The 15124-nt window shown below is 41.9% G+C and overlaps 1 protein-coding gene across 1 annotated transcript; it reads left to right on the top strand.

The window, feature by feature from the left end:
* The first annotated feature begins 11899 nt into the window (after nt 1-11899).
* LOC138877242 (uncharacterized) lies at nt 11900-15001 on the top strand. Its single transcript, XM_070156835.1, has 3 exons — nt 11900-12116; nt 14241-14291; nt 14874-15001. The coding sequence occupies exons 1-3, from the start codon at nt 11900-11902 to the stop codon at nt 14999-15001; spliced, it is 396 nt and encodes a 131-aa protein (XP_070012936.1).
* Nucleotides 15002-15124: the final 123 nt, after the last annotated feature.

Raw genomic sequence — 15124 nt, 5'->3', positions numbered from 1 at the left:
TGCGTTTTATTTTGGCGAAGCACGCCTCATTTATTTTAAGGATATCCTAAAGTGACTACATTTCTATTAAATTTATCTCTAAAATAAAAGAGAAAAAATCCTAAATAATTACAGGATTGAAAAAAAGGCGTAACATATTAAATGCTAGATTAAGACAAATGTTAACGGAAAGGAATATTACTAAAATTGAAATTATAAATAAAATACGGAATCGACAAATAATATATTCAAAAGAAACTAATTATCCTATAACTAGATTAAACTCGCATTGTTAGATGACTTGAACCGTTGGAATTAATTATTTACAACTATTTGAAACTAGAATCAATCTTAATTACTAATGCATATTCGAAAGTTTATTAAATTTAAACGTTAACTCGTCTTGTTTGAACTCAAATCATGCCATAATGCCTAATTCACGAAATTAATTTAAATTCATGCTTTAACTAAATTTAGCTACATGTTCACGATTAACCTACTGTTGACAATATTAAAACCTTCATAGCAAGTGAACTAATCAGTTTTGCTGAGCTGATTCACTAAAGACCAACTTATGTTATTTTCCTCTTATTCCAATTATTAAACAGTTTGACAGTAATGAGCATGCTTAAATATATACTATCTAATAATCAAACTAAAGCAGAGTATTATTTAATACATCACTACAAGATGCCTAGTTATGCAAAGCAACAGAAATTTACAGAATAATTAATACATGAAATAGCCTAAATACAATCAGTAAAAGAAACAAAGAAAAAGCAAAATTAAAACTTCAAAGTTCCATTCTTTATATGTATTCATGCTTTCACATTTCAGTTTACAATATCGACAAGGTTACAGCCGTGTACCTGGTATTGGAAGTAAAAGAAAATGAAGATCAACAAAAATGCAGTAGCATACAACAACAAAAACAACACCCAACAACAGATTTAAAAACCGAGCAGAAATCCAGCAACACCCAATGAAACAGTGGCAAATAACCAAATAGCAACCCAGGAAAAACCAACTTGAAACCCAGCAATACCAAACAATCACAGGCAGAATGCAGAGTGAACCAGAAGCAAAAGATGCAATGGAACCGTTCTGATTTTTGTTCTTTTGACACTCAAAATAGAACACGCTCAAACCACTGACTCTCAAAAAGAAACTGAATTCTTAGCGTTAAAATCTAGTCTTTTCTCTCAAATGCCGACTCTCCAAGATTTAAAAGTCAGTCAATTTTTTAACTTAAATTCTAAATTCCCCCCAATCTTTTCTTAATATTCAGAAAAACCTCCTCCAACTTGTGTCCAGATCTTCTTTATTTATAGCCAAACTTGAAGCATTTAAATTAAATCCCACCATCTTCTACCCATCCCCCTTTTGAATCCAACTACCTAATGTTTTGTCCCCTATATTAAACAATGTATTAATTTCCACTAACACATATCTTTTTCTTATTTAATTCACTTATTGCCCCACTACCGCATGCTTTGTCCCCCACTATATTAAACAATGTATTAATTCCCCACCATTATGTCTTGTCCCCCACTACGTATTATTTTATGCATTATTTTAATATATTAGCGCTTAGTGGATAGAACACTCAAATTAATCAATTGTTCATATTTTCAATTCCAAAAATACCCCTATGAAATTACTGAAATTACCATTCTACCCCTGAAAATACTGCAATTTACCATTCTACCCACATCAGCTATAACCCATTCACCTAATCAATTAACCAAAATACAGCAGCTATAACCAATTCCTAATCAAATTTCATCAACAAATTTAAGCTAGAAACTCAGATTATGTCAAATATCATCAAAACAAAGACTAAGGATTCAGGGAACCAAACCATATGATGAACAATAAAGAAACAACTGAAATCATTTTGACTGAACAATATTTTTAACAACAAACATACTTTCAGATTCAATAACAGTAACAAATTGAACATAACAAACAAGTAGATTCAAATCACTAAACTCAATAATCAATTGAACTTCAAATTAAATCTAACAACATTACAACCAAGATAAAAGATTCAAGTGATTAAACTAACACACTTCTATATTAAAACTAAACAAGAACAAATGAATAAAAACAAACTGAAGAAATAATCAAGAAATGAAAAACAACGAACAAGAAAAGAATAAAACATATACTGATTTCAAATCCGAGAATATCAAACAAAATACGGACATAAATGAAACTTAAACCAACTAACCGGATCGGAACAACGACGAACTTGAACGGAAACAAATCTGCCCGGAAACTTTGAAACCAAAATAACTCGAATCTGCACGGAAAGTTTTTGTATGATTTCTGGTTGATTTCAGGCGATGAAGCTAGACGACGAAGACGACCACAAACACCACTGAAAATGACCGAACGGTCAGTGGTTTCCGGCGTAGCTAGGCGACAGACGAGTGAGCTGGGTTGCTCGACTAGTGGTCGCTTAGGATGAGGAGATGAAGCAACAACAATGGCTGCTAGACATGGAGTGATGATGGTGGTCGTGGGACTGTTTGGTCGATGAGACGAACTGCTGGTCGTCATGGTGGTTCGTCGACTTGGGTTGTCGACTGAAGGATGTAACAGAAGCAATAGCAGGTTTGGGTGGTGTTCAAAGATGGATGTAGCAGCAACGATGGTGGTCGTTTGGACGTGACGAACTGGTTGCTGCTGGTTGGGCGACGCTGGAAGGGTCGTTTGGAGGGTGGTCGCCGTGGTTGAGCTGGGTTGCTCGACGAGCAGGAACACAGCAGCATTGTTGCTCGTTAATGGCGGACGGGGGGTCAACTTGGTTAAAGCTGGACGTTGGGTGGTCGTTCATGGTTGAAGACGAAGGGAGAGGGGGCGGGCAGCCATGGGAGGTGATGGTGGAGGGGAAGGGGCAGCCATGGGAGGTGGAGCTTGGTTTGGAGAAGGAGAAGAAGAGAGGGGGGCGGGGCGGATGGCTTTTAGGGTTTTTTACGGTTGGGAAAAATTAAAAAATGAAAATGGGGGTTGGGATTAGTTTGGGTTATGGGACAGACTGGGTCGGGTCGACCCGGTGGGGTTATTTGGTTTGGGCTTGATTGATTTAAATTAAAAGGTGGCCCAATCCGATTTTCTTTATATTTTTTGCTCTCTTTTCTTTTACATTCTAATTAATAAAACTAAAGTTCTAAATTAAGTTATAAACTAAATTAACTTATCAAAAATACTAATTAATTCCTAGCAACAATTATCATACATAATTAAATACCAATTAAAACAAAATTGCACAATTTGACATCGAATGCTAAAAATGCAAACGATGCATATTTTTGTAATTTTTCATTCTTGTAAAACAAACTTAATTACTTCTAATTGCAGAATTACATCCTAAATGCAAATGCGGCATATTTTTGTATTTTTTATTAATTTAACAAATAAACATGCATGGACAAATACAAATAATTTATCAAAAATGCCACGAAAATTCTCAAAATTGCACACAAAGGAAAATTCTTTTATTTTGAATTTTTTGGAATTAATTCTCACATAGGGAAAAAATCACGTGCTTACAGCCATCACGACTCCCGAGGTTGGGAAATCCGGGTCATGACAAGTTGGTATCAGAGCTCTAGGTTACATAGGTCTCACAACTCACGAACAAGCTTAGTAAAGTCTGAGGGATCGGTACGGAGACGTCTGTATTTATCCCCCAGAGGCTACAGAGTTAGGAAAATTTCACCTTTGTTCTTTCCTGTCGTGCGAATTCATTCCTCAAATGCTAATTGGATTTCTACTCTATTCTTTCGTAGATGGAAAGAACACGCGCTTCCTCATCTACCACTCAGCAGCCCGAGCCCCCAACAGTAGCTCCCACTAGGGGCAGAGGGCGAGGCTAAGGCCGTGCTAAAGGCCGACCTCAACCACGAGCAGTAGCACCAGTGGCAGAGCCTCAGGTTGATTTTGAGGAGGAGGTTCCAGCCCCAGCAGTTCCGGTGGGCCTAGCTCAGGTTCTATAGGGGTTCATTGCCACCCCAGTTCTTTAGGACGCTCTGGGCCGATTGGTAGGCCTTATGGAGAGTGTCACCCGAGCAGGTTTGCTTCCAGTAGCACCAGCCACTTCTCAGGCTGGAGGAGGGGCTCAAACTCCTTCTACGCGCACTCCGGAGCCGGTAACTCCCCAGGTTCAGGTTCCAGTGGTTCAACCAGCTATGGCAGTTCAGCCGGGTGTAGCAGCTCAGCCCAACAATGGAGCGGCTATGTCCGTCGATGCTTTGTGGAGGCTGGATAGGTTCACCAAGCTCTTCACTTCTACATTCAGTGATGCATCTAATGAGGATCCCAGGATTATTTGGATAGTTGTCACGAGGTTCTTCGGAACATGGGGATCGTTAAGACCAATGGAGTTGATTTTGCTACCTTCCATCTGTTTGGGTCCGCCAAGACTTGGTGGAGGGATTATTGTTTAGCTAGACCAGCCGGTTCTCCATCCTTGACTTGGGAACAGTTCATAGTGTTATTTCTGGAGAAGTATCTCCCCCTGACTCTACGAGAGGCCTTTCAGAGGCAGTTTGAGCACCTTCAGCAGGGTTCCATGACGGTCACTCAGTATGAGACCAGGTTCATTGATCTAGCTCGCCATGATCTTGTCATACTTCCCACCGAGAGAGAGAGGGTGAGGAGGTTTATTGATGGCCTTATTCTGCCGATTCGTCTTCAAATGGCCAAGGAGTCCAGGAGCGAGATCACATTTCAGGAGGCGACCAATGTGGCCCACCGAGTTGAAATGGTTCTATCACAGGGAGGAGGTCATGTGTCGGATAAGAGGCCCCGTCATTCAGGCAGATTTAGTGGTACCTCGTTTGGAGGTAGAGATTCATATGGTAGGGGCCATACTCCCAGGCCCTTTTCAGTCAGCTCTCCAGGTTTCCCATGGTACTTCAGGTGTTCGTGGTTCTCAGACGTACTATTCTGATCAGCAGCCTTACAGTGCACCACCAGCTCCCATCAGTGCACCACCGCTTCAGAGTTTCCAAGGTAGTCATTCAGGTCGACAGGCCAGCAGCCTCATCAGCAGAGAGCTTGTTACACTTGTGGCGATCTGGGTCACATTTCTAGATTTTGCCCTCGAGTACCAAGTAGTCTCAGCATCAGGGTTCTCGTGCTATAGTACAGGCACCAGGTGTTCCACAGCCCGCCCAGCCAGCTAGAGGTGGGGGGGTAAAGGTGCTAGAGGTGGAGGTAAAGGTCCTAGAGGTGGAGCTCAGGCCACCCGAGGTGAAGGCCAGCCATCAACAGGCCATCCCAGAGATATGGTTTAGGGTAGTGGGGCCCAGCCCCGGTGTTATGCTCTTCTAGCCAGGCCAGAGGCTGAGTCTTCAGATGCAGTCATTACAAGTACTATTCTGGTTTGTGATAGAGAGGATTCAGTGCTATTTGATCCAGGGTCTACGTATTTGTATGTGTCCTCTTATTTTGCACCATACCTGGTTTTGCCTAGTGATCCACTGAGTATTCCTGTTTATATTTCTACACCGGTGGGTGATTCTATTGTGGTCGATCGAGTCCATCGTTCCTGTATTGTGGTGATTGGGGGTCTTGAGACCTGTGTCGATTTGTTGCTTTTAGATATGGTCGACTTCGATGTTATATTGGGAATGGACTGCTTATCCCCGTACCACGCTATCTTGGATTGCCATGCCAAGACTGTGACTTAGCTTTACCAGATTTGCCTCGTTTAGAGTGGAGAGGGACTCCTGGTCATTCTACCCCCAGTGTTATCTCGTATGTGAAGGCTCGGCGTATGGTCAAGAAGAGTTGTTTGGCTTATTTGGCTTATGTTCATAATTCCAGTGCTCAAGTTCCCTCTATTGATTCTGTGCCAGTCATTCGCGTGTTTCCTGAGGTATTCCCTTCAAACCTGCTGGGTATGCCACCCGACAGGGATATTAATTTCTACATTGATTTGGCTCCGGGCACTCAGCCTATTTCTATTCTGCCATATCGCACGGCCCCGCCAGAGTTGAAGGAGCGGAAGGAGCAGTTGCAAGACTTCCTTGAGAAGGGTTTCATTAGACCCAGCATTTTGCCTTGGGGTGCGCCGGTGTTGTTTGTGAAGAAAAAGGATGATTCGATGAGAATATGCATTGATTACTGGCAACTGAATAAGGTTACAATCAAGAATAAGTATCCACTGCCGAAGATTGACGATTTATTTGATCAGCTTCAGGGTGTCAAGGTATTTTAGAAGATAGACTTGAGATCTGGCTAACATCAGTTGAGGATTAGGGCATCCGATTTCCATAAGATAGCTTTCCGTACTCGGTACGGGCATTATGAGTTCTTGGTTATGTGATTCGGGTTGACAAATGCCCCGGCAACTTTTATGGATCTGATGAACCGAGTGTTCAGGCCTTATTTGGACTCGTTCGTGATAGTCTTCATTGATGATATATTGATATACTCCCGTAGTCAGGAGGAGTATGAGCAACATCTCAGAATGGTTCTTCAGACTTGAAGGATAATCAGTTATATGCTAAGTTTTGGATGTGTGAGTTCTGGTTGAGTTCAGTTGCATTTCTGGGTCATATTGTATCAGCAGAGGGTATTTAGGTCGATCTGAAAAAGATTGAGGTAATCAAGAACTGGCCTAGACCGGCATCAACTACAGAGATTCGGAGTTTCTTGGGATTGGCAGGCTACTATCGTCGGTTCGTAGAGGGGTTTTCATCCATTGCAACCCCGATGACCAGGTTGACCCAGAAGGGTGCCCAGTTCAGATGGTTGGACAAATGTGAGACAAGCTTTCAGAAGCTCAAGATAGCTCTGACTACGGTTCCGGTATTGGTTTTGCCCATAGGTTCAGGGCCTTACACAGTCTATTGTGATGGTTCCCATGTTGGGCTTGGTGCAGTGTTGATGCAGGACGACAAAGTCATTACCTATGCTTTGAGACAGTTGAAGATTCATGAGAAGAACTATCCAGTGCATGATTTGGAGTTGGAAGCCATTGTTCACGCATTGAAGATTTGGAGTCACTATTTGTACGACGTAGCATGTGAGGTGTTCACCGATCACAAGTCTTCAGCACTTGTTCAAGCAAAAGGAGTTGAATTTGAGGCAATGGAGGTGGTTGGAGTTGTTGAAAGATTATGACATCACCATTTTATATCACCCGGGGAAGGCTAATATGGTGGCCGATGCTTTGAGTAGGAAGTCAGCCAGTATGGGCAGCCTTGCTTATATTCCGGTCAGCCAGAGACCGCTTGCTTTGGATGTTCAGGCGTTGGCCAATCGATTTGTGAGGTTGGATATTTCTGAGCCTAGTCGAGTGTTAGCTTGCACGGTCGCTCGTTCTTCATTATTGGAGCGTATCCATGATCGACAATTTGATGATCCCCACTAGTGTGTCGACACGGTGCAGCGAGGAGGTTCCAAGTAGGTTACCTTAGATGTGGATGGAGTCTTGAGATTGCAGGGGGGAGTTTGTGTGCCCAATGTGGATGGACTTCGAGAGTTGATTTTAGAGGAGACCCATAGTTCCCGGTACTCTATTCATCCAGGCGCCGCGGAGATGTATCAGGATTTGTGGCAGCATTATTGGTGGCGTAGAATGAAGAAGGATATTGTAGCGTATGTAGCACGGTGTTTGAATTGTCAGCAGGTTAAGTATAAGCATCAGAGGCCTGGTGGTTTATTTCAGAGGATTGAGCTTCCCGAGTGGAAGTGGGAGCGGATCACTATAGACTTTGTTACTGGACTTCCATTGACTCGGAAGAAGTTCGATGCAGTTTGGGTTATTGTTGATAGGCTGACCAAGTCAACGCATTTCATTCCTGTGGCAGTCTCCTATTCTTCCAAGAGGTTAGCTGAGATTTATATCCGGGAGATTGTTCGCCTTCATAGTGTGCCGATATCTCTCATTTCAGACCGAGGTACGCAGTTTACCTCGTATTTCTAGAGAGTAGTTCAGCGAGAGTTAGGCACTCAGGTGGAGTTGAGTACAACATTTCATCCTCAGACGGACGGGCAGTCCGAGCGGACTATTCAGATATTGGAGGATATGCTCCGAGCTTGTGTTATTGACTTTGGAGGTTCATGGGATTAGTTCTTGCCTTTAGCAGAGTTTGCCTACAACAACAGCTACCAGTCGAGTATCCAGATGGCTCCTTATGAGGCTTTATATGGTAGGTGGTGTCGATTTCTGGTTGGATGGTTTGAGATGGGAGAGGCTCGGTTGTTGGGTACAGATTTGGTTTAGGAGGCCTTGGACAAGGTCAGGATCATTCAAGATAGGCTTCGTGCAGCCCAATCCAGGCAAAAGAGCTATGCAGATCGTAAGGTTCGAGATGTAACTTTCATGGTTGGTAAGCAAGTATTACTCCGAGTGTCACCTATGAAGGGCGTGATGAGATTTGGGAAGAAGGGCAATCTTAGCCCTAGGTTCATTGGCCCGTTTGAAATTCTTGATCGAGTGGGTGAGATGACTTATAGACTTGCATTACCGCCTAGCTTATCAGCCGTGCATTCAGTTTTTCATGTGTCCATGCTCTGAAAATATCACGGCGATCCAGCTCACGTGTTAGATTTTAGCACTGTCCAGTTGGACAAAGACTTGTCTTATGATGAGGAGCCGGTAGATATTCTAGACTGGCATGTTCGTCAGTTGAGATCCAAGAGTTTTCCTTCTATTCATGTTCAGTGGAGAGGTTAGCCGCCTAAGGCATTAACCTGGGAGTCCGAGTCCGACATGCGGAGCCGTTATCCTCATCTATTCCTCGACTCAGGTACTTCCTTCTTCTGTCCGTTCGAGGACAAACAATTGTTTTAGAGGTGGAGAATGTGACGACCCAAAGGGTCATCACCTGTTTTCTTATCCATTTCGAGCTTCCGAGGCCTTGAAAACCTTATTTATGGTTGCCTCGATTTGCGTACGTAGTCCGAACACGAAGCCGGAAAGCTTAAATATGAAATTCTGTGAAAAATGCTAAATTTTGAAGTTAAAATGAATAAATTTGACTTCGGTCAACATTTTGAGTAAACGGACCTATACTCGTGATTCGACGGTCCTGGAGGGTCCGTAGGAAAATATGGGACTCGGGCGTATGCCCGGAATCGAATTCCGAGATCCCAAGCCCGAGAAATGAATTTTTGAGTAAAATTGTTTTTTGAAAATATTTAAGGAAAATGAAAATGGAAATTGATTAGAACGTGTTGGTATCGGGCCCGTATTTTAGTTCCGATACCCGGTACAAGTCTTATATGTGATTTAAGATGTTTCTGTAAAATTTGGTTGAAAACAGACGTCGTTTGACGTGTTTCGCACTCAAAATGGAAAATTTGATGTTTTGTGAAATTTGGAAGAAATCATGGATTTTAAGGCTTAATTTGTTGTATATGACGTTATTTTGGCGATTTGATCGCACAGTTAAGTTCGTAAGATGTTGTTGAGTTAGTGTATGTGTTTGGTTAGGAGCCCCGAGGGATCGGGAGTGTTTCAAAGGTGTTGCGGGGTGGTTTTGGACTTAAGAAATTGCAAATTTTTGGCTTCAGCAGTTGCAGGTCCATTTGTTCTTCGCGTTCGCGATGCCTCTTCCGCATTCGCGAAGCTCTAAGTCTTTCCTTTATCTCCTTCGCACCCCTACCCTCGCGTTCGCATAGAGTTATCTGGCCTTGGAGGACCTAGTCTTCTTTCCTCTTCGCGTTCGCGTTTGTACCCTCGCGATCGCGTAGCTTAATGGAACTTCTTCATCGCGTTCGCGTGAAATCCCACGCGTTTGCATAGACCAAATTTCTGGACCCCAGCAATTCCTTCTCCGTGTTCGCGATACCCGTCTCGCGATCGCGATGGCTTGTCAGTGTTACCCTTCGCGAACGCGACTAGCCTGTTGCGAACGCGAAGGGCAATTTTGCCCAGTTCTTTAAAAGTTCCAAAACAGAACCATTTCGGGAGTTATCAAATTTTTCACAAATTCCTTCTTCTCCAAGGTCCTAGGGCGACTTTTGGAGCATTTCTTCACCAAAGTTTCTTGGGTAAGCATTGTTTAACTCGTTTTCTTCATTTTCCATCAACATCTATTGAATTCCTAGGCCTAAAACATGTGAATAAGGGTAGAAAATTAGAGAATTGGGTAGAGTTAGGGCTTTTTGATTTTTCTTGAATTAGACCTCGTTTTGGGGTCGAAGTTGAAAACTATTTATATATTAGGGCTCGTGGATGAATGAGTGATTGGAATTTGGTTCGAACCTCGTGTTTTAACCAAGCGGACCTGGGGTCGGTTTTTGGAATTTTTGGAAGAATGTTTAGAAAGATATATTTAGGCATTTGAATTGGATTGTTTAGTATTTATTGATGATACTAAGTCAATTGTGTATAGATACGATTGAGTTGGAGCCAAACTTGAAAGGAAAAGCGGTGCTTAAGGATTGAGTTGATCGTGGAATTTCGAGGTAAGTGTTTGGTCTAACCTTAGCTTGAGGGAATAAGAGTTGAGTCTTATTTGCTACTTGTTATTTGTCGAGTACGACGTATAGGCATGATGACGAGTATCTATACATTGGTGTCTAGCATGACCGTGAGTCTTTATATTACGAATATCCTGATTTTGTTGTATCTTCCATGCTTAAATGATGATTTCTATATGTCGTAAAAGATGAGGACGACAAAGTTTTGATGGGGGATGACCAGATTAAGAGGAGATGGCAGACCTACTTTCATAAACTTCTAAATGAATAAGAGGATCAGGATATTGTACTAAGTGAATTGAGGAATGCTGACAGCCCCCATGAATTAAGTTATTGTAGGGATATTGAGGTCGAAGAGGTCATGGAGGCAATGCATAAGATGAGGAGGGGTAGAGCTACTGGGCCAGACGAAATTCCGGTTGAACTTTGGAGGTGTGTGGGTAGAGCAGACTTGGAATGGCTTACTGGGTTGTTTAATGCTATATTCAAGGCTAATATGATGCCTGAAGAATGGAGGTCGAGTATAATGGTTACATTGTATAAGAACAAAGGCGATATCCAGAGCTGTAACAACTATAGGGGTATCAAATTACTGAGTCATACCATGAAAGTCTAGGAGAGAGTGGTAGAGATGAGAGTGAGAAGGACGGTATCTATTTCAAACAACCAGTTCGGGTTCATGCCGGGGCGATCTACCACAGAAGCTATCCACCTTATTAGGAGGATGGTGGAACAATACAGGGATAAGAAGAAGGATCTCCACATGGTGTTTATCGATCTAGAGAAAGCGTACGACATGGTTCTAGGGAGGTATTATGGAGCTACTTAGAAGTTAAAGGGGTCCCGGTAGCCTATATTAAGGTAATTAAAGACATGTATAATGGAGCTAAGACTCAGGTTAGGACAGTAGGAGGCAACTCAGAGCACTTTCCGGTTGTTACGGGGTTGCACCAAGGGTCTGCTTTCAGCCCTTTCCTATTTGCACTTGTGATGGTGCCATAATGCAGCATATTCAAGGGGAGGTGCCATGGTGCATTCTATTTGCTGATGACATAGTCCTAATTGATGAGACACGACGCGGCGTCAATGAGAGGCTAGAGGTTTGGAGACATGCCCTTGAATATAAAGGTTTCAGGTTGAGCAGGACGAAGACGGAATAATTGGAGTGCAAATTTGGGGCCGAGCCGATGGAAGCGGAAGCGGGTGTGGAAGTGAGGCTTGAATCTCAAGTCATCCCTAAGAGGGGTAGTTTCAAGTACCTTGGGTCAGTTATTCAAGGGAACGGGGAGATCGACGAGGATGTCACACGCCGTATAGAATGGGGTGGATGAAGTGGAGGTTAGCGACGGGAGTCTTGTGTGACAAAAAAGTTCCACCGTTACTAAAAGGTAAGTTTTATAGAGAAGTGGTTAGGCCTTCCATGTTGTATGGGACCGAGTGTTGGCCGATTAAGAACTCACACATCCAGAAGATGAATGTAGCAGAGATGAGGATGTTGAGGTGGATGTGCGGGCTTACAAGGATGGATAAAATTAGAAATGGAGATATTCGAGAGAAGGTAGGCGTGGCCTACATGGAGGACAAGATGCAGGAGGCAAGACTCAGATGGTTCGGGCACATTCAGAAGAGGAGCACTGATGCACCGGTGAGAAGGTGTGAGTGGATGGCTGTGGTGGGCATGAGGAGAGGTAGAGGGAGACCTAAGAAGTATTATGGAGAGGTGATTAGGCATGACATGGCGCGTCTTAGTATTACGGAGGACATGGCCCTTGATAGAGAGTTGTGGAGGTCGAGCATTAAAGTTGTAGGGTAGGGGGAAGTTGGAGATATTTCTACAGTGCACTAGAGTGAGACTAGCCAGTTATGAGTTAATCTTAGGATGCTACTAATCAACTACTGATGCAGGGATTTATCTGTTAGATATTAGTATATCTTCCATCTTTTTCGTATTTCCTTTATTTCTTATATTAATGTTATTTTGTTATTTTATGTTATGTTATGTATTTTATGTTATTTTAGTATGAGTCTAGGGATAGTACTAATATATCGCCTCTTGTTGTTGTCTTGAGCCGAGGGTCTCCTGGAAACATCCTCTCTGCCCCTCGGGGTAGGGGTAAGGTCTGCGTACATATTACCCTCCCCAGACCCCACTTGTGGGATCATACTCGGTTGTTGTTGTTGTAAAGAGCATGTGAAAGAAATTGTGATATTTAAACTTCGAGGAGAATTGTTCAAGTTATAATATGAATTGAGAAAGTATATGAGATAATTGAGCCCTTTTGGAGCAATGGATCAAGTGGTTCAGTAAGTTATGAAATGAAAGTGAAAGAAAGAAAACGGATTATGAAAATGTACCCTTGTCGGGTAATTGTTGCTTTATTGATTATCTCCCTTGCCGGGATGTTGAAATTATTGATGTTGTTCCTTTGTCGGGATTTAATTGTTTAATTATTGTTCCCTTGCCGGGATCTCTATTTTTATTCTGTTTACTTCCTTGCCCCTTATTTGTGATTGTTGTTTGGGTGAGGAAGAGTGATAAAGCACGAAGGGTGATGCCGTGCATTGTTTGTTATTGTGAGAAAATAGTGTAAAGCACGAAGGGTGATGTTGTGCCGTATGATGTGCCATTCTGTACCGATATTCATTGATTATATTGTGATGAAAGAAAGTAAAAGCACGAAGGGTGATGCCATACACATTATTCTGATACGATTGATTTGGTAAGGACGAGAGTAAAAGCACGAAGGGTGATGCTGTGCACAATTTTATTATAAATATTGCTTGGTGAGGACGGGAGTAAAAGCATGAAGGGTGATGTCGTGCAAACTATTGTCTTGTGATTCTTGTTGATATTATGGCCTTGTTGCTTCTTTCTTTTATCAAGAATTTCTATTTGAAATTGTTACTTCCCCACAACATGTTTTCCCTTCCTACATTGACTGGTTATTTCCTGTATTTTTATTCCGTTGTGTGTATATTTGAACTGCACAGGTTTACTTGGTAGTCTGGTCCTAGCCTCGTCACTACTTCGCTGGGGTTAGGCTAGGCACTTACCAGCACATGGGGTCGGTTGTGTTGATACTACACTCTGTGCTCTTTTGCATAGATCCAGGTTTCGGACAATAGTAGTAACGCGGGAGTTAGCATTCAAACCAGCGAGACACCGAGGTAGCCTTGTAGGCGTTCGCAGGCCTGACGTCTCATCTATCTTTTATTTCAGTCTATTATCTCATGTATTTGAGACAAACCGTTTATATTATCCTTCAAACGATTATATTTCGTGAGTAATGTGACACCAATTCTTGGGTAGAGGTTTATGTTGAATTTCCGTATTTTCATTCGGTTTTGTTAATTTAAGTTTTCCGCTCATTTGATTTATTCCGTTGTATTTATACTATCACTGATAATTGTTAAAAGGTGAATTTTGTTAAAGAAAAAGTTAGTTAAGGGTTGGCTTGCCTAGCTCTCATTAGTAGGCGCCATCACGACTCCCGAGGGTGGGAAATCTGGGTCGTGATAGCTGGACAATATGATGATGCAAATGATTCTAGGCCATGCCTTAAACGTGGTAGACCAATTGGTTCCAAGGATAAGAATCCCCGAAAAAGGAGAAAATGATCAAGTTGATCATAACATGGAGGCAATTGCTCAAGAGGAACATAAAGACATAGCAATTGATAAGACCTCACAGTAGGTTCTAGTACCTGGAAATGATGAAAATGAAGAGATCTCAATAAGTTATGTCTCTACAGAAAAAAGGTGGAACCGAAATAACGTTGTTGTTAACAACAATTTTGCATATAATGTTGCAGTTGAAATAATGCAACAAGATGAGGATCTTGAGCCAAAATCTGTCGATGAATGTACACAGAGAAATGATTGGCCAAAATGGAAAAATGCAATTCAAGCGGAATTGGCTTCACTCTAAAAACGTAAAATTTTCGGACCAATAGTCTGAACGCCTGAAGGTGTCAAGCCAGTGGGGTACAAATGGGTTTTTGTGCGAAAATGAAATGAGAAAGGTGAAGTCGTAAGATATAAAGCATGACTTGTGGCACAAGGGTTTTCACAAAGGCCTGACATTGATTATATGGAGACATATTCTCCTGTGATAGATGTAATTACCTTCAGATATCTAATAAATATGGCAGTCTATGAAAAGATTGATATGTGGTTGATGGATGTTGTCACAACCTACTTATATGGCTCACTGGATAATGAAATTTTTATAAAAATCCCCGAAGGATTTAAAGTTCCTGAAGCACATAAAAGTTCAAGAGAAACTTGTTCAATAAAGCTTCAGAAATCCTTATACGGATTGAAGCAATAAGGGAGGATGTGGTACAATTGCCTTAGCGAGTATTTGCTAAAGGAAGGGTAAAAAAATGACCCTATTTGCCCTTGTATCTTTATTAAGAGGTCTGGATCTGAATTTGTCATCATAGCTGTGTATGTTGATGATTTGAATATCATTGGCACTTCTAAAGAGCTTCCAAAAGATGTAGAGTGTTTGAAGAAAGAGTTTGAAATGAAAGATCTTGGTAAGACAATTTTGTCTTGGCCTACAAATTGAGCATGTACCAAATGGAGTTTTTGTCCATCAATCAACATATACTGAAAAGTTTTTAAAGCGATTTTACATGGATAATGCACATCCATTGATTACCCCAATGGTTGTGAAATCGCTTGATATAAA

This window comes from Nicotiana sylvestris, chromosome 9 (assembly GCF_000393655.2).
Source record: "Nicotiana sylvestris chromosome 9, ASM39365v2, whole genome shotgun sequence".
In the NCBI taxonomy this organism is placed as follows: domain Eukaryota; kingdom Viridiplantae; phylum Streptophyta; class Magnoliopsida; order Solanales; family Solanaceae; genus Nicotiana; species Nicotiana sylvestris.
The sequence above is the reverse complement of the archived record's forward strand: the minus strand, read 5'-3'. Positions and strand labels throughout refer to the sequence as shown.